The sequence below is a fragment of the Paralichthys olivaceus genome, chromosome 7 (genome assembly GCF_024713975.1).
Source record: "Paralichthys olivaceus isolate ysfri-2021 chromosome 7, ASM2471397v2, whole genome shotgun sequence".
In the NCBI taxonomy this organism is placed as follows: Eukaryota; Metazoa; Chordata; class Actinopteri; order Pleuronectiformes; family Paralichthyidae; genus Paralichthys; species Paralichthys olivaceus.
The window spans coordinates 10,760,722-10,779,802 of record NC_091099.1 but is presented as its reverse complement, the minus strand read 5'-3'; the positions used below and the strand labels follow the sequence as shown (position 1 = coordinate 10,779,802).

Sequence of the window (19,081 nt, the reverse complement as noted above, 5' to 3'; positions counted from 1 at the left end):
TTACAATATAAGGGCCGCGTGGCCTAATGGATAAGGCATCTGACTTCGGATCAGGGGATTGCAGGTTCGAGTCCTGCCGCGGTCGTTGTTTTGTTTTTGGTTTTCTGATCAGGATTGTTTCTTTATCAAACCACACATCGGTTGTATCTTTACCTTCCGTCCCCTCTGAACTATAAACACCACCACTACTCCACTACACCACACTTCCACTGAGTAACTCTGGATCTACAGCTGCTCCACAACATGCAGCTGCAACAGTGACAAGCATTGTTTGAGTCGGTCTCATTTCACTGCGACACCGTGTTTCCCTGCACCTCAACGCAGCATCGCACATCTGCCGGCCTCCCACACGCTCCTGGAACACATCTGTGTCCCGGTACCTCGTGTTCCCCTGAGCTGCAGGACACAAAGAACAACCTGAGGTTTCTCCCTGTGCTGGGTTTTCTCTGCTCGTCAAGACGATGGCGGAGGAAACGGAGGATGTGGAGCTGAACGAGCAGGAGAGGACGCGAGGAGGCGCAGTCATGATGAGGTGCACCGCAGGAGACAGTTCTACGTACTGTGTATATACAGCATGGGATAAAGTACATTTACTTTATTACTGCTGTACTTTATGCTTTATGTACATTTCACTTTTACATTTCTACATGTATCAGCAAATGTCTGCAATTATGTTGGATTCTATATTCTTTATTAAACAAGGACAATGCAAAAAAAAACCATTCATCTCAAAATGAGAAGGTTTATGCCAGATTTAGCTATCAGCTCATTTCCATGTGCAGTCCTTGGGCAGGTACACAAAACATCCCAACAAATGTGTTAGTGATGAGTTATAGTTGAACTGAAATCAAATGAAACTCATTAAACAAACCTCATTATACTTATTCATGTGGCTGATATTTATATATGGCACAGTAAACACACAGTAAAAAGCAAAGGTCAGTCAAACAAGATGAAATAAAGTAAGATCACGATGAATCATAACAGACTCCAGCTGAATCAATTGACTTGCATATAAAATGTGATTTTATATATATTATCTTTTGAATTGTTGATGTTGTGTCATGACTGCTGCTTCATCCATCTTTCCCTCTCTAACGGGCTGTTGACTGCAGACACCCTCTGGCCTCCTTCTTCCACCTGTTCTTCCGAGTGGTTGCCATCGTGGCCTATCTGCTCTGTGACTGGATCAGCAAGAACTTTGCTTCGTGTTTCGTCCTGATCATAACTCTGCTTTCTTTTGACTTTTGGTCCGTTAAGGTACGTGGTCAACTGCCTGTCGATCAGCTATGAATTCCTCTCCTGACTTTACTGTGCCCCCCCCTCTCTTGCCCCGTTATGCACGGTCTTTGTTTGCCCTGTGTTCTGTCAGAATGTGACTGGCAGGCTGCTGGTGGGGCTGCGCTGGTGGAATCAGATTGACGAGGATGGAAGGAGCCTCTGGGTGTTTGAGGCCAAAAAAGTGAGACACTGTCATTGTCCTGTGCCATTTTGAACTTGGAGGAGCATTTTGGGGGGTTGATTAACATGGGCTGTTACACGTGTGTGTGTGTGTGTGTGTGTGTGTGTGTGTGTGTGTGTGTGTGTGTGTGTGTGTGTCTGTGGAGTTTGTCCAGACCTCCCGGGGCAACAACACTGGGACGGAAGTAGAGGAGAGGATATTTTGGCTTGGTTTAATCATCTGTCCTCTCATTTGGACGTTGTTCTTCTTCACCTCCCTGTTCTCCCTGAAGATTAAGTGGCTGGTGAGACACACGTTGCCTGCGTGCACGCTCTGCGAAACATCTAACACCATTATAACAAGTGTCTCAAAAGCATGTTGTCTGTCCGTCTTTCTCCCCCAGTATCTGGTCGTAGCTAGTATTTCCCTCCAAGTGGCCAACCTCTATGGTTTTCTTCGCTGCAAGGCGGTGGGACAAGATGGCCGGCCTCCAGACTCCCGCTCTTTCGCGGGACAGCACCTCCTGCAGCGCGTGAGTGACGGACTGAAGTATTTCACAAGAGTTTTCCTGTCAACATGTCAGTGTGATGAGCTCTCAAATTATTTTGTCCTCTTGCAGCCAGACATCATCTTTGGGATACTATGAAGATGACCTCCCCTACTTGTGTGTGTTATTGTTTGTGTGTGCTTGCGTATGTGTGTGTGTGTGTGTGTGCTATACATTGAGCTGCCTGATCTCCAGAGTTTCCACAAACCTCATCTACTTGAATGGCTTTGTGCCGTTGTTTCATGCTGCTAACTACTCACATGTTGCCCATGGATCAGTCTGACTATTATGCCAATAAAAGTCAAGATAAGTGTATTCTACCTTTTTTTCCCCAATCAGTGAGTTATTGTTGATCACATATTTGCAGGTTTTAAACAGCTCATATATAAGCAGTATTTCCAGAGTGTGATTTTCTTGCTCTTTGTCTTGGTTCCGGTTAAAGTCTTTGTGGCACATTTCTTTGTTGGAAGGGCTTCATGACCCGTGCCAAAAATAAACCAAGGAGCTAAATCTGATATAAGCTAAGCTAGTATTAGCACCCATTAAGACATTTGACTTCAGTGAAGGAAGACAAGGCAGCCTCTGTGTGCGCCGTGGTGAAAATGGCTCTCCCTGTTCTCCGGCGCTATACACATATAAATTGTTCCACCGCACCTTTTGAAAGAATCGACAGAAAATGCTGATACAACACACATGAACAAACACATGACCATTAAAGAGGTTGGTGAAAATGTGCAGTGTGTGATCTGCAGTCCTACATGTCGCAGGCTGAGTGTCGATGCTTAGTGGACCACATGGAGGATAAATCAGCAACAGATCATGAACCACAGGGAAAAAAGAAAAATGGGAGTGAAGTTTGCATTGAAAATGAAAATAAGATAATTCAGATAGATTTATTGAAACAAAATTTAAAATGTTTATTTCAAGTTTTTTGGGATTATCAGTCATTTGGTAGCTTTGAAATTATGGTTTATCAGATTGTGAACCACAACCCAACAAAAGTTTCAATCCTGGGTGAGAAAATGTTTTTTTTTTTTACATTGGCTGGTTTGAGTCTGTACATTCTGAATAGATCCAGAAACATTTCTGTTAAAGTCACAGGTCCAAAAATTCATTTCAAGAATAAATGTCCATTAAGATTCTGGCATTGAAGCTGGATACTGTTAGACTTTGAGTTTTCTGTATTCTGACTGAAATCTATGATTCTACGATTGAACCACAAAGCACTTAAACTTCTGTTCGCTTCACTAAAATTAAATTTCCAGAGACAAGGAGAAGCCCACAACCCATATTCATGATCTCCTCCATTCAGCCATTGTTTGCTGTAAACGTGGCTCAGAGACTTGATGTGTTCTGGTTGGTCCCAGATTAAAGAAAACATTTTCATTTATTACAGATTTGGAGGAAACTGTTTTGATGACTCTTGGCTGTGGCTCCTGAGCTCATGGCCAACACTTGCCATAAACGCCTCAAACCTCAAAGATCTTTTATGTGTGAAGATGGTTCACCCTTTCACCTAGTCTATGAAACCCTGTGTAACAGAGAAGGGCGGGAAGTCATTCCGTTGTCTTGTGCACTTTCTTTTCAAAACTTACAAAGACCTAATGGCATGATGTGTGTGGGAGATGGCACCCTGCAATGATATAATATGAATGTAATATAACTTAGTTTGGCTACCAATTTGTGGCAGTGCTACTGTTTACACATTTTTGATTGCTGTGTTAAATGGTGAAATTGGATGAGCCTCAACCATGTGGATGTCACGGCAGTGGAGCAACACAGGGAGTTACATGGAATTGCAGCAGAGGCGTATAAAGTTGAGCTGGATTCTTATTGGAACACCCTGGAAGTTCAGATGGAACCATTGTATATTAAGGCATTCCTCTAGAAATAGTACATCGCAATCCACACTGACTAGTTTTTATAGTCTATTCAAGAGAATTGATAGATACACAGTTTAAAAGACAAGATGATAAGAGCTTGGCCAAAGCTGAACAAGCCTGCACATGATCGTCTTCTTCTCATGTACAAATATACAAGAAAAAAAAAAGAGGTCGAATAACAAAAAAAAAAATTTGTCATAAAAAAATTGTTAAAAATGTGTAAAAACAAATCCTTTCCCTTGATCCACATCCTCAACAGAATTTACAGAATTTGTTGGAAATCAGTTTTTGTATAATCCTGCTTCCAAATAAACCAACAGACAAGGATCATTAAGAAACACTATTCATCTATTAAACAACGATGATGTTGTTTATTTATCTATTAGCCTTTATTTAATCAGGTTTGTCCCTTTGAGATTCAAAATCACTTTTACAATAGAGACCAGGCCAAGAACAGCAGCAACGGTTTCACCAGTAAATGTAACTAAACAGACTCATAGATGACAATAAAACCTGATCATATAAAACTTAAACTCATTCAACTTCACAATGTCTTGAAACTGAAAATCAGATTCTAAATTATTCTATGCATTATTCTATTATTCTACAGTTCCAAAAATCTAAAAGCAGATCACAAGATGTCCATAGAACAAAGATCATGACTCATAATTCAAGTCTAAAAGAAAAGAGGAATGGTATTTTTACCCAGAATTGTTTTGTAAATTTACACTAACTGAAGGTCACACATACTTAAGGGAGATGAATTTGCCTCGAGGAAAGTTATGATGTTGAAGTTATTCATGTACATACAAGTCATTATCAGTGTCAGCAGCAGGCCTGGTAAGCGTTGAAGAAATCAATCATTCAATCAGTCAGAGAAAATAAGTCAGAGTGAGAGGTCTCGCTGAGCGCGGACAACCTCTGGTGCCGGGCGGACGCTGTGATTGGTCAGCCCGCCGCCCCCTGGTCTCGGTATGACGTCAGTGCGGGAGCGGGTTGTGTGACAGTGGAGGAGGCGCGCGAGCTGGAGGAGAGGCAGAGGCTGCAGGAGCGAGGATGGAGCAGGAGCGAGGAAGAGGAGCAGGAGGAGGAAGAACATCTCCACTGTTCCACAGAGTCCAACATTCAGCATCTGCAAAGATTCACCAGCGGCTGAAGTTCAGGACGTTTTTAGCTCGGACACAGGTAAGACAGCGGCTGGGGACAGGAAGGATGCGCACGGACAACGTTGCATTTTCATGTGTCTCATGCACATTTTAATTTTTGCATTGCATGTTTGCATTTTAGTTTATTTAACCATATTTATTCATCGCATTTAATTCAAATCTACACGTGATTTGTCCCTTAAACAGACAAAAAAAAACCTTTTTCTATAAAGTACCACATTATTCTTACTATAAACCAGCTCCTCGGCCTGTAATATTCTGACTACAGGAGCAAATTGGTTCCTGTAATAGCTCGTGCGGATAATCCCCGTGATGTGGAATACTAGTCTAGTTTTAGAAGAAGAAGAAGAAGAAGAAGTAGGCCAATCACAACTCTCATTAAAAGTGGGGATTCGTTGCCCCCCAGGAGCTTTAAAGAGCCAATAAGAAATTAAAGCATCTTAAAAAAAAAGCTGCAGCTCAATTTAGATTCAGTAGATTATAAAAAGAAAGAAAGAATAAAAGAGGAGCATCTCTGAAGCTGCTGCATCAGAGAGACGTGTCTTTACTCAGCGTGGTCTCAGGGTCATGGTCATTTCTTTCAGGCCGTTTAATTAGAAAACAAGCTGTTATCTCAATTTAGCCTCTTTTCACAGTTTAAATGTATATTCTTGTGAATTTAAAAAATATATTCACATTTTAACGTTATAAAATACCATCAGTCCTTCATTCTTAGTGTTAAAATGTCTTTAATTGTATAAAATCCCACTGCAGGTTAGTGTTGGTTCTCTAATATTGCACCTGCATGGTGTAAAAATGTTAATGGAAACGCTGCAGAGCAAATAATCTGTGTATTGGTGGAGTGTGCAGGTGGGTGTTTGTGAATGCAGCTTTAACACGTGCAATGTGCCTGGTCTGTGTTATATTTCAAGGAGTTTTTTTTTTAAGTTTTACACTTTTTTTCTTTGTAAATTATGTTTTATTATGTTGTATTTTCTTTTAAAAAAATGCACTTAGATGTCAGATGCTAATATATAAGCTACAGGCCCCCCACACAAATATATGTTTAACAATAAATGCAAAATAGTGTTTTTATTCTATTAATATAGATATAATAATATTTTGAAGGAGGCCTTTTGAATAAAACTGTGAAATATTTTTAGGTCAACAGTTATTAGGCCTTAACCAGCGACTTGAAGGTTTATTTGTATCTCAACTAGCAGCACACGTGTTTATATCCTCACTCTTAATACACTGAACTCACCTAATGAATATCTTCCGTTGTTTAGTTGTTATTAATGTTTTTAAAGATGATGTTATGTAAGATGTAATGTTTTATTATAGGCTCATGTGTGTTCACCTGTTTCCAGAGGACGCCTGCAGCATCATGTCGGTGCACAGAGTGAGGGGAGGTCTGTTTCTGTCTTTGGTTATCTAGCTGTATGAGTGTTAAATACCTGTCATAAAGCTAGATAACCGAAAGTAGAAATGACTTCCGTATAACGTTGTGAGAGAGAAACAGAGAGAGAGAGAGACAGAGAGAGAGAGAGGGAGAAGACCCTTCAGGCTTTAAACCCAACGAGGTGGATTTTCACTTTCACCACAAAAAGGTAAGAAAATATTTTTTTCTTTTACTTTATTTAGAAAATCCGTAAAGAAAATGAGCATAAAAATAATATTGAGTGGCTTTAAACGTGTGTATGGACAAACATGGTATGGAAATATTTGGTATAGCATGATAATATATATTTTTTCTTTTATAATAAGCATAAACTTTTAGCAGATGGTGCTTTTTCTTTGTGTTGAAATGTTTTTATCTTAACTGTGTTTATCACATTCTGCACTGGAGACATGTGAACATGTTTTTGTAAAGAAATCCAAAATTCTTATGAATAAAAGCTAATTTGTTTTTTGTAATTTCATGAGGGAAAGACGGAGTTTGAAGCTCAAGCAGCTTCTCATTTATCCCTGTGTTCTGCACTTTGGCTTCACATATATTTGTCTTGTGCTCTTTTAATCTAACTTCTTTTTATTTTGAAGCTGTGTGAATGGCCTGTGAGGGTCCACAGTCAGTAACTGTTGTAGGCTGGTCCTGGTGGTTCTGTCCATTCAGACCCTCTGCAACATGGTGCTGAATGTTAAACAGGTCGCCCAGTGGGTGGAGGGAAATAGCATTGTCCAAAACCTTTTCCGTTCCAAGGGATATGACCTAAGATTTAGAGACATCATCCAAGAATCATTTTGTTGTTATTATGTAAAAAAAAGTCTAATAATCTGGTTAATATCAATATTGGTTTAGTAGCAACAGGCCTTAATCACCGCAGACATGTTGGTTTTAACAATGGCCTTGATCTATTTAAGTGTGCCAGTCCGCCATGACAGTGAGGCTGCATGCACAACACCAGAGCCCAGAAACTGAAGCTGCTAAATGGAACTCAGCCATCGTTGATTTTATTGTTTTCGCCTGTGTGACATGTCGAAATGTTTTGTGTTAACAAAGCCTCGTCCCCTCTCATCCCACCTGACATTTAAGCTGTAAAATAACATTGAAGTTAAAGAATTCCTCATTTGCGTGATGTCCTCCAGGTTTTCTCTCACACTGACTCGTATGTTCTCTTCTGCCATTACTACATACTTTTTTTTACAGCCAGTAGTTATATTAATTTCCCTCTAATTCTTTTGGATGAGTATTTTCCATCCATTAAAAAAAATGGGAACAGATTTTAGATTTCTCTTTCAAGACTTTGTTTACAGATGAGAGAAAAGGGAAGCTAACGCTTTGTCTGCACACTAGTGTCTCCAGGACGATTAATAAAGCAGTTGAGTGCTGTAGCACCCTACATAACACAGGGTTAAAAAAAACACTTGTCGTCTGTGTTTAAAGCTGCACCATGTTCCTGTGCCTTTGGGAAACATTGTGTGTCGCCTCAATGAGAAGGCCGGGGCCATCCTGTAGACGGGAGCCGAACCTTTCAACCTGGCACTTCAGCGCTTGTGCGGCGCAGACGCTCAGCCCGGAGAATGCCACTAAAGCCTAAAGAGCACCAAAGTGAGATGAGAGTTTTCATTCACTCTGTTAACTAGCTATTGCAGCGGAGCTCGCTGTCACTTCGGGCTAATTGCTTCGTTTCACTGCGAGATATTGGATATGTGAAAAGGCCGAGGTCGAAGTCTTTTCCTGAGCCCTCCCTGTCACATGCCTCCGTAATGAATGGGAGTAAAAGCACTCTAGACTTTATTTATATGATGGTCCGAGGCGTCGTTGTTTCAACACGAGTGCAATTCTTCTAATGCTTTATACTGTGGCAAAAACACACACACATGCACAGCAAGCAGACCTGCAAAGATTTAAAAGTTTGGAGATCTAGCTGAAAAGGACACGATCATATGTTTGTGTTCACCTATAATAACAACTAAAAGTCTGAAATGTCCTTTTTCTCTTTTGTCTTCTCTTTTTGCAGGTTTTCTGGAGGTTGGCGTGTTTCTAAAAAACCTCCTTTAAACAAACCAGGAAAGCGGGGAGGAAAACGCGGTCAGGCCGACATTGCCACCTCCTCCTCTCTCATCACCCTTTTTGCCCCACAGTCTCTAATGCCATCTGCACCGCCAACGGGGGGACACTTTGCCCGTGCCAGGAGGAGGCGGAGAAAGACCCTCGCCAGATCCCCGGAGAACGGGCGCGCTCAGAGGAGCCATCTTGGGAGATGCTGCCGCGACACCTAAAATGGCTGGGGCTGGCATAGTAGGTGAGCTGCATCATGGTTTTCCTGTTGGGTACTAGTGGTAATGGTGTTGGTGGGCAGGAGGTGGGGGAGTGTGTGTGTGTGTGTGTGTGTGTGTGTGTGATTGGAGGGGGGAGGAGCAGGAGAAAGGATGAGGGGAAGAAGAAGAGTTTCCCATTTCCTCCCCAGTCACACATGGCCTCTCCCTTTTCTCTATCTTCTGCTCCTGCTAATTAGCAGTTAAGGGGTGATGTGAGGGGGGGGGGGGGGCTGGCGGATGAGGAACGGTGGTTGGTGGTAACGGGTGATGCAGGGGGGGGGGGGGCTGTGTAGCAAACAAAATTAATGAGCTGGCACTGGTTGAGGGAAACCTGCCATCCTCTCTTGTCATGGTGCTTCTGTACTCCCTGGTGCTCACCAGGCAGCGGTGTACGCCGCGTCTCCGCCTGACGAAGCTCGTCGATTAACACAGGACTGCTTGAAATGTGATGAAATTCTCACTAAGATATTTTGTACAGTATCTTAAGAACATTATTGTTTCAGGGCAGAACTGTTACGATCTTAGGTTCAATTGAGTGTACGAACAAAAGGCTCGCAAAGCTCCTCCTTATGTGTAATGATAACACAACCGAATATTAGCACTTTAACATTTGAAGTTTTTCAGTTTTCATTGTATTTGATTGTGTGTTTGTGGGTTTAGTATTGATTACGAATCCTCTGAGATGACGTTGTGCTGCACCTGCTGCACACGTGATGAGAAACTGTATTTGACAAGCAGACTAAAAACGTCTCACTCACTCCAACAACGTAAAAATGTCACATTCTGCCAAACTCTGACATGGGCGAACTGTCGCCGCCAAATATCGAGGCTCCAAATCTTTGCCAGCTTCATCCCTATAACCTCTCTCACACACACACACACACACAGACACACACACACACACACACACAGACACACACACACACACACACACACACAGATCCTGAGAACATGTTCTCTAACATTGGCGCAGAGCTGCTGTCCTGTCCCCCCGGTGTCTCTGGAACGAACCTGGATCAGAAACGCGAGACACGTGAGTGTGTGTGTCCAGGGCCAACATGTGCAGCTGCAGTGATTGTGTGTTAATGAACAGCACCGTGCGTTTTCACATTATCATTCAGACCCTCTCTCTCTCTAACTCCACACCCCCACCCCCTCAATAGCTGTTTAGCCCTCCCCGAAAAAACCCGCTTTCCCACCATTGTGGGTGCTGGTGCTGCGGCGGGGCCTGAGTTGGGGGGCAGGGTGGGAAAGACCCTCCAGACTAGACATGAGCAGATGCCTGAGACATTAGACTGTCGCGCGGATCACCGGGGTCGGGCGAGCCGCTGAGTTTTAATGTGTGTGCAAGTGTATGTGTGTTTGATATGTGTGTGTGATGGGGGGGGTCCAGGGCCTGGAGTGCCACCTGACTGTTCATTAGTCTATTCAGCCTCTGCTGCATGTCTGAAAGACATGGAGATGCTGATTTCCCCCCCCCCTACTAAATGAGAGTGATTGCAGTGGCATTAGAGATGCATTCACACATGATATGCGTATAGAAGCTCAAGCCTGCCTGCACCCCGTCACAGAGTGGATCACGTTCTGCTGTTGGATTGTGTCCGAGGTGTTATGCAACGTTACATCAACATCCCATTCATGTAGTTTTACACTCTAGTCTGGTTTTATTTAGAATTTGAACCTTAAACAGTGTCTCCATCATCGCTGAATGCATTGTTTCCTTCATGCAGACAAAATCTACACGTTTGTGTCTCTCACAGGTTGTAATAAAACACACACATCATGAAAATCTCTCAGGACAGTTGGCAGCACGTAGCATCGCTGCGAATGACTCAGCTAAGGCGATGGGTGTGCCTAACAAGCTGAATGATGTAACCCCGCGGATAATGGTTATTAATGAGCTTCGTACTGTACATGTGCCTTCGCCAGATATGTCAAAAGACGATTGCCTATCTTTATTCATATGAAAGACTCCGAGGTGTCTGCATAACTGCATTTGTGCTGCTCATCTGTGATATACGGCGCATTGCTTCGGGCAGATTTGACAGAGGAGAGAAAGCAAGGTGAAGGCGGGGAAATGAATCGTGGAGATACCAGAGCTCGCTCCGTGCTTCAATCTGTTTGTAGCAGATCGTGGTCAGAGTTGGAGAAAACACAGGAGCTGGTTTTAAATTGTTGATTGTTGAAAAGCAAAACTAAAAAAATGTTGTCTCGTGGAGAAAAGGGTGGTGGCAGATGGATGCTCGAGGAGGCAGGTGTGGGAAGCCATGTTTGGGCCACCAGTGTTAGCTTTAGCGTGTGTTAGCTTGTGCAGTGCCATGCTGTAGCGGTTCGCAGGCACGCGGAGCTGGGCCAGGCGGACTGTGTGTGTGTGTATTGGACACGTAAGGGGGGGGGGTTGGTGTGCTGCTGCATGTGAGAGCTGCAGCAGACGACAGACAGCGTGGTCAAAAAGAGGCGGCGACTGACGCAAATTTGTCAGGGAAATGTATTCATCCACACGGCGTCTCACACGAGAGCGGCCGTGTTCGCTTGTGTTTGGAGAATGTAAAGACGAGTGACACACACCCACACACACACACACACACATTTATTCATCTGATGATTTCCTACTGAGATTCGTAATTCTCACTTTTTGCAGTAGCCTACGTTGGGGGAAGTGGTCTCTAACGAGAACGAGGCAGTAGACAGAATTAAATCATATTGATTTTTGATGTGTGGGCGTTTAAACATCATGTTGGAGCTACTTAAGAGTCTGGTTTTAATCTGATCTGAAACAAAGAGTTTCGGGTCTGAAAGCAGAGAGGCTGGACAGTGAGGTCATCGGCTCAGACACCCCGTCAGGAGGATTTAGGATTTGAGCGTCCCTGAATCTCTCTCTCTCCGCACACTGTAGATACAGTAACTAAAACATTCAGTCTTCAAATCCTCAATCTCCTCCTTCTTGTACATAACTTTGAATTTGATTGAGAAAATGTATTTCCCCTCCAGAGAATGCCAGAATAGAGATGATTACCTTTCCCTTTCTTTCTTCTCTCTTTCCTCCTGTTATTCGTTATTATCTATGTATTGCTTTTTTTTTCTGTGTGGGATTTTCAGAGCAAGGAAATTATAATATGTGACATGATGAAGTGACAGCAGCCGGCGCTCACTTCCTTTTCTGTTCGGGTGCAGCAGCGTAGCCATAGTAGCGATAAAATGTTAATACCATATAGCTCCTGGGTTACCTCTTTGGATTCTCCTCACTATGTGTGGACACTATTAATGTTTTAACGGCTCTGCTGTGATATGTGTATATATATATATATATATTTATAAAGCCTAGCCCTATAGTCTTGGATGAGGTCCAATGTGGGTCAAGCGAGGCTCATCTGGGCTCTTTAATGCAACTTTGGCCGAGACTAATCTAGCACAAAGCCCGATGTTAAGTATCTTAGAGGAAGATGGAGAGAAGTTTCTGCATCCCAGGCTTTTCAGATTACGTCTGTTGGCCGTGGCGTCCCTGAGTAGGGGTCCTGTACGCTCCAATAAAAGTAGAGGAGAATTAGGTGACTGAGCCTTTAATACAGTGGGCCTTTGTAATCATATCAGGAGGAGATGAGGTTCGGGGGTGAGCAGATTTAGGTGGGGAATCCTTGGTGTGACCTTTTTTTTTGTTGTTGCATTCTTTAACGGTAGCACATTAATTCAGAACCAGGGTGAGAAAAGTGAAAAGGTGAATAAAGGAAGTTATATTCTACTCATCATCATCATGTGCAACTCCATCGTTCACGTGACAAGTTCAAGTTCATGTTTGTAGCCGCTCTGTCTGTGACCGGTCAACAAGTTAAGAGCGTCTGTGGCCACCCTGGAGTACGGGCGGGGTAGCACATAGCCTTTGACCTCTGTTAGGGTTGCTATGGGAAAGAGGCCGGCCGGCTCAGTAATGTACGACTGAAAAGGCCGAACTGTCAGGGCTGTCCAGCAGACGTCAACCCCCCACCACACACACACACACACAGATGGCACGGGCCAGCTTGGGAAAGTTAGCTGCGCTTTATGTTCATCAGACGCCGTTGTAATTCATCCAACCTTCGGAGTTACACAGTCCACACCTCCTCCTCAGTGCACTCACCACTTCTGTCTCATTTTCAGCCTCATCCCACACATCTGAATGCCCATTGTGTGTGTGTGTGTGTGTGTGTGTGTGTGTGTGTGTGTGTGTGTGTGTGTGTGTGTGTGTGTGTGGTATTATAAGACAACATTGCTTTAGTGTGGTGAAACAGAAAAGAACATAACTTCTTAGGAAGCTTTGCAAACAAAAGGCTTTGTCCAGTTTCCTCTTCTTCTACAAATCAAGTCTCAAGTCTTTTCAAACAGAAGTCAGAAGAACTAAAGAACATTTAACTCAAAAGTTAAGCCTGAAAATCACTTTATGGGAGCACTAAAATATTAAATAAACATTGTCTTTAGTCTCAATTAAATGGCAAAACAAACAAAGTCGGAACTTCTCAGGAGCAGCAAAAAACTAGCTGTTTATATGATTAGTATTGGATAATGCTGGAAGATATAAAGATCTTGAATTTAGCTCCATGCGACTTTTTTTTAGACTATTTCCATTTTCTGTTGTTTGGATAAATGATCTGAAAGACACAGACAAAATAACCTGTCAGCCATATAATCCTGTGCCTGCTCATTTTGAAAATGGTCAGATGTTTGAGTGACTGCGTGTCAGAGCGGGCATGCAAATCCACTGATTGTAATATGTGCATGTTTCCATGCCCCTCTGTAAATGTGTGAAAAGTGTGGCCTCATTTAAGGTTGCATTCATTCAGGGGAGGGGTCCCGCGAATAAAGGAGCGTGTATTTGCATACGCTGCATGCCGTCTGCAGAGAGGGAGCAGTCAAAAAAAAGATATCAGAGGTGGACAAAGAGAACGAGGACAAATCCTTCATTGTGAGGTTGGTGGGAGAAAAGGCTCGTCTGAATTGGGGAGTGGGTGAAAATTGACAGAGAAAGAGTTTGGGCCGGTTCCCCGTGGGGATAAAAGCCTCAAGATCCCTCCATGCATACAGCCTGAAAATGGGAGAGAAGAACAACACGCAGCGCACAGGGGCCTATTTTTACAGGGCATGAAAAGGAAGTTTGTTTTTCTTAAACAGTGGCTGCGATTTCTCGTGCACAAAACTACAAAAAAATCATGCACAACTGCAAATTCACTGCTGTCAAAACACTCATCAATATTAGGTTTAACCAAAGAACTTTGTGCTGCAGAATTTTCATCGCATTTTATAACTTGGTTCCTAAAACGTATCTCCATAGACTCACTTTTATATGACATTACTTTTATGAAGGGAGCTCATTTACTCTTTTTATGTTCTTTTACCCTGTGGTCCTCTGGTTTTTGTTTTAATCTCTTTTACGGCAACTGTTTGCTGTTTTTATTGACTGTTCAGCACTTCGCAGACTCTATAAACAGAGCTTTTAATTATTACTAAGTTCTCGACAAAATGAATGTACGTTCACTATCTAATTCTTTAGAGAAACTTTCTTTCTTTTCTTTTCTTTCTTCTGCCCAAAAAATGTGAAATATTTTTGCTGTCCATGCTCAATGGAGGAGTTGATGGAGCCAAGTTCGATTCTCATGCTAATGATTCCCTGCATCGTCTCTCCTCAGGACGGGACCTGTGAGGCTCTGCTCTCTGCAGGAAACTGCTCTGGCACCAGGAGACTGTGGAGCAAAAGCAACAAAATGTCATCATCAGATTTTGTTTCACCAGAGCAGGAACTCAGCGAGATTAACTGCCAACTAAACACCGCGAGAAGAAGAAGAAGAAAAAGAAGAAGAAGAAGAAGAGGAAGAGGAGGAGGAGTCATGTGTAGTAACAAAAGATTTGCTGTGTAAATCTGAAATATAGCTCAAGATGACTGCCAACCTTAGAAATAATACAAAGTTTATGTTAAAATGCTGCACTCATGAATAATTGTATATAGTTATTACACAATTATACAATAAAAAAAAACTGCAAATAAAAAAGCCTTAATTGTTTTCGCTTAATTCATACTCATTGTTTTATATGTACTTTCATAGCGAATGCACATTTTCATTATAATTTTAGTGCAATTTCCTTGTTCTCATATTCAAAAGTAAAATATTAGTTGTATAAATGCATTAAAGTAAATTGTTTTAAATGTACTAATGTTGATCACACTTTAAAATAAAAATTATTAAAACTTAATCATGTCTGTTTAATAGTCTTGCTTTTTATATATTTATTAGGATTTTATTATTAAGCTTCAAAAATGAATTACAAGTGATTTGAAAATGGAGATGAGTTCCAAAATGTTTCAAAGTGAGAATCAGCAGGGCCTTTCCTTCTTTTCTCCTTTTAGATTTACATGTTAGTGTGTGTGTGTGTGTGTGTGTGAAGATGGTGTGAAGATGGTGTGAGAAAGTGTTTGAATGACCTCGCATTAAGTTTTAATTAGGAGGAGCAGACAGAGGGACGTGTGTTGAATCAGTGTGGGAGAGAAAAAGTTCATCAGCCACTAAATTCTATGGACAGAATGACCCCGACCGCTATTAAAATATATAATAAGGTTTTGTTCATTGCCTTCATATTTTATTTATCAGGCAAATGTAATGTAAATGTAATTTTACAATCACATTGTGCAAATTTTCTGCTGCACTTTGCGAAAAAAAAAAAAGCAAAGGCCTAGACTATAATGAAATAAGAAGTTTTTTTTAACCTGGATAAAAGATGCGTATACTCTATTTCAATGTGTCATTTCCTTTAAATCCAAATGTATTACTCTGCATCAGGGCCCAGTTTTGACGATTAATCAGGTTTTGGGATTACAGTCTGTCGTGGTGTCAGTCGAACCTCAATCAGTGTCCGACTGATCTGTGTCCGGAGTCAAACAACAGATGGACATGCTGAGGATCAGCAGGGGATTATTTCCTTGTGTCTCTTTACATGAAAACAGGAGAAAAACACACACAGTTACAACAGTGCAGCATTTCACCCTATAGAAAGGCAGTGCTGAAATTATCTTCTATATTATATAAATCCTGTTTTCACAGTTCAGATTGTTAATTCATTTTATTCTTGAGGTTGAACACATTTTTAAAACATTAAAAATGTTAATAACTAAAACATAAAATGATTAAAAAAAATCGAGATCTTCTACATGTGCATTAATGCATGAAATCTAGAAAAATAGATAGATAGATAGAAAGATAATGTTGCATTGTCAGTTTAAAAGCACAGTCTTCTCCTCATGAGAAAGAAATTAAGATTAAAACAAAAATAAAGGTGGCTACTGAATATTATTCCATCAAACATGAACACCAGTCATTCCAAAAAAGTGAGGAAATGAGGATGTTGTAATAAAATATAAGTAGAATAAGTCATAACTGTGAACAGCATGTAAAACAACTCTTTTTTTTCTCTCCCTAAATCTGAAGTGGAGACTTCAGTGACGGAGGCCTCTCCGCGACTCAGCATGTTTTTCCATCCAAACACGACACAGGCTGATTTTGGTGATTAGTTCCCCTCTCTGGATGGATGGAAACCAATTAGTAAAATCAGCCTCTGTAGAGCCGGAGTGGAACCAAAGCCCAAATGTTCCAATGATTCTGTAAAAACTGTTACACTGCCGTGATTTTCATCATTAAGAAATGTCTCACATTCTGTTGGATTTACAAATGTGTGCTTTATGTTTCCGTTTGCTGACAAATATTAGAAAAAGCTCCTGAAGTAATCACGACAGCTTCGGTATCCCATCATCCTCCTGCAGGGGGGTAATTGCCTGGATAAGTCACTTAAGTTAAATATTGCTTTTTGACTAGAGTCTTGAGTCTTGACAAGTGCGGGGTCGATGGTCAGGGACTTGTTCGTGAAGTCGCTGCAGGTCAGCAGGGGTCAGGGGTCACGACCTGGACGGTCCCCCAGAGGACAATAAACAGGCCAGAGAGTGGCAGAGTCAAAGGTCAAGGGCCACTAATTAAGTGGCGATTTCCGACTATTCCCCAGTGACCACTATAGATGCAGGGAAGGATGGGGAAGTGCATGAAGAAGTCTATGTATAGAAGGGGTTAATAAAACCTTGTCACGAGAAAGAAGATCAGTGAGCGGAACAGCAGAGAGGAAAACATCAGCAGCTTCACCTCATGAAAAATTCTAAACTGAATCTACTCTCACTATCACGTCTTCAGCTCTGGTTCAGAGAGGAGTATGTTTGTTTTTTACATTATTTAGACTTTGATACAAGTTGTAAAACCACGTTGACTGAAGGTAGGATCAATTAGCTCATATCTAAACCAAAAAACGTTAGAAGCTACAAGAGAAAGAAACAGAGGCCGGACGACGAGTTGAGGAATCCAAACATTTTGGAGGGAAAGTCGGCAGGAGCTGTTTATGCCTTTCCAGTCTCTGAATGAGCCCATGTGTATGATCCCTTAGCATAAGAAAGGAGATGGGGCCTGTGAACTCCTCTGACACTGACCTTTCTCCCAGGATGTGAATAGTATCACTCGAGGGCTGCACGGCCGCCTTTCAGTCAGACCCCAGCCTTGCCCTCGCCTAAACTCCTAATCAGGCTGATTTAATGTATCCTGCAGGTCCTTCCTCGCCGTGCACCCGGCCCCGCTGCAGCTTCAGAGGAGTCGCTCCGCAGCCTTTTACTGGAGACGCACACACTCACGGCACACACGATCCCCCACACCTCAGCCCTGCCTCTGGGCCCCTGCACTTTGGGAAGTTAGAGGAGCTGGTTTGAAATAACAAGGGGCCCTTTCTCCTCCAATGAGTCGGGGTCTCTTTATAATCAAATGGTTCCTCGTCCAAGGACCTGGCACTCGATCCAAACTGTTCGAGGTTTCTCAGAGTGTCAAAGTTTACAAAATGGAAAAACTGAAAAGAAAAAAAATCTACTTACTCCTCTACTTGATTCTCCAATTCTCTTTATTTCTTACTTCCAGCTGAATTATGGGCTTAATTTAAATGGCATCAGTAGAAATAGCTTGACACAGTAGTACTTGACAAAGTTATATCACTATATTACAGAGTAATTTAACCTGCATGATTTCATTTCACTGTCACGCCTAAAGGTGGATAATTCACATAATAGAGTTTATGATTCTATGAGGAAGTTTGCTTATATTTTCTTAATTTGATATCTTTTTGTATATATGTGTTATTATGTAAATGTTTCCTCTGTAGTGTAAATGTAATGCATTTCGATTAAATTCAAATTTGATTAAAATCTGAATTTAAATTTAGTTTCATGGCATAAAGTAATTTTGGAGAATATACTTGTATATAGTGTCAATATATGGATCAAAGGCCCAAAGTGAAGCTGAACATGTATGAGTGTCGTGCTTCAGGGACAGCACAGGTAGAAACTGATCCTGCAGCAGACAAACCAAATTCACAAGCACTGTCATAAAATTAAACTTGACACACCTTTATGGACATTCAACAACATGTCAAAATCACCAGAAAATGCAGCTTTGTATCAAACTACAATAAAAGTTTCCCTATAATAATCATGTAAATGTTTTACTGGCCAATTTAAATCTAATTATAGTAAAACTAAATATGTGCATCGTCTATTACACATTTAGATATTTACAATACCTGAAAATAAATCAATAATCTTTAAACCTGAACAAAAAATATGTATTTTTTATTTTTAGTGGCTAAACGGGACTGAATGTGACTATTAAAAAACTAGTTTATTGATAAAAAGGAGCATTTTTCGTTGCTGTTGCTTAATAATTGTCTACAGGTTCATTTACACGTGTTTTTATTGGAGGCTTCATGTCAGTGTTTGCGGCTGTGATTGGCGCGATGAGAGCAACGAGTCCCGCCCCTCGCTGCAGCTCGTTCCCACGCTGGGATACACGTAATGTAATGTAGTATACTGTGATGTAATGTAGTTTAATGTAATGTAATGTAGTATAATGTATTGTAATGTAGTATAATGTAATGTAATGTAATGTAATGTAGTCTGTCCTGTGAGAGACCAGACGCTGTACAGGTCTTAATGCACAAACATGATCAGGTAAATAGCTTTAAACAATAATTCAAAGTAAATGATGGATCTATGTTTTATAATATATACAGTATATAATTTAAAGTTTGTATTACGTTTTTATTCTGGAGACAGAGAATTTTTGAATTTGAAGGACTGTTCATGAAAAAAAAAAGCCACGTGTTTGTGCATGATTCTTAATCCCCATACCGTGCGCGCAGTTAATTGTGTGGGGGTGTGTGTGTGTGTGTGTGTGTATGTGTGTGTGTGCATTATAAATATTTT

General features: G+C 41.4%; 1 protein-coding gene and 1 non-coding gene across 3 annotated transcripts; both read left to right on the top strand.

Moving 5' to 3' along the window:
* Positions 1-12: 12 nt before the first annotated feature.
* On the top strand, positions 13-85 carry trnar-ucg (transfer RNA arginine (anticodon UCG)). Its single transcript has one exon. It is a non-coding gene; the product is annotated as a tRNA-Arg (tRNA).
* Positions 86-324: 239 nt separating this feature from the next.
* Positions 325-2,305, top strand: LOC109624376 (Golgi apparatus membrane protein TVP23 homolog A-like). Of its 2 annotated transcripts, none has more exons than XM_069527829.1 (6): positions 325-532; positions 1,116-1,260; positions 1,373-1,462; positions 1,617-1,745; positions 1,845-1,973; positions 2,061-2,305. In XM_069527829.1, exons 1-6 carry the CDS (start codon positions 462-464, stop codon positions 2,085-2,087), a joined length of 591 nt encoding a protein of 196 aa, XP_069383930.1. In that variant the 5' UTR covers positions 325-461; the 3' UTR covers positions 2,088-2,305. The 2 variants fall into 2 exon arrangements, with proteins under 2 accessions (XP_069383930.1, XP_019934536.1); XM_020078977.2 differs by having other exon boundaries at positions 1,608-1,745.
* The last annotated feature ends 16,776 nt before the right edge of the window (positions 2,306-19,081 follow it).

Bases quoted from the DNA above. Each gene is read 5' to 3' on its own strand.
- LOC109624376 (XM_020078977.2), top strand. From the start codon at position 462: ATGGCGGAGGAAACGGAGGATGTGGAGCTGAACGAGCAGGAGAGGACG. The intron at 1,746-1,844 runs GTGAGACACACG...TTTCTCCCCCAG, and splicing joins CCCTGAAGATTAAGTGGCTG to TATCTGGTCGTAGCTAGTAT. The intron at 1,974-2,060 runs GTGAGTGACGGA...GTCCTCTTGCAG, and splicing joins GACAGCACCTCCTGCAGCGC to CCAGACATCATCTTTGGGAT.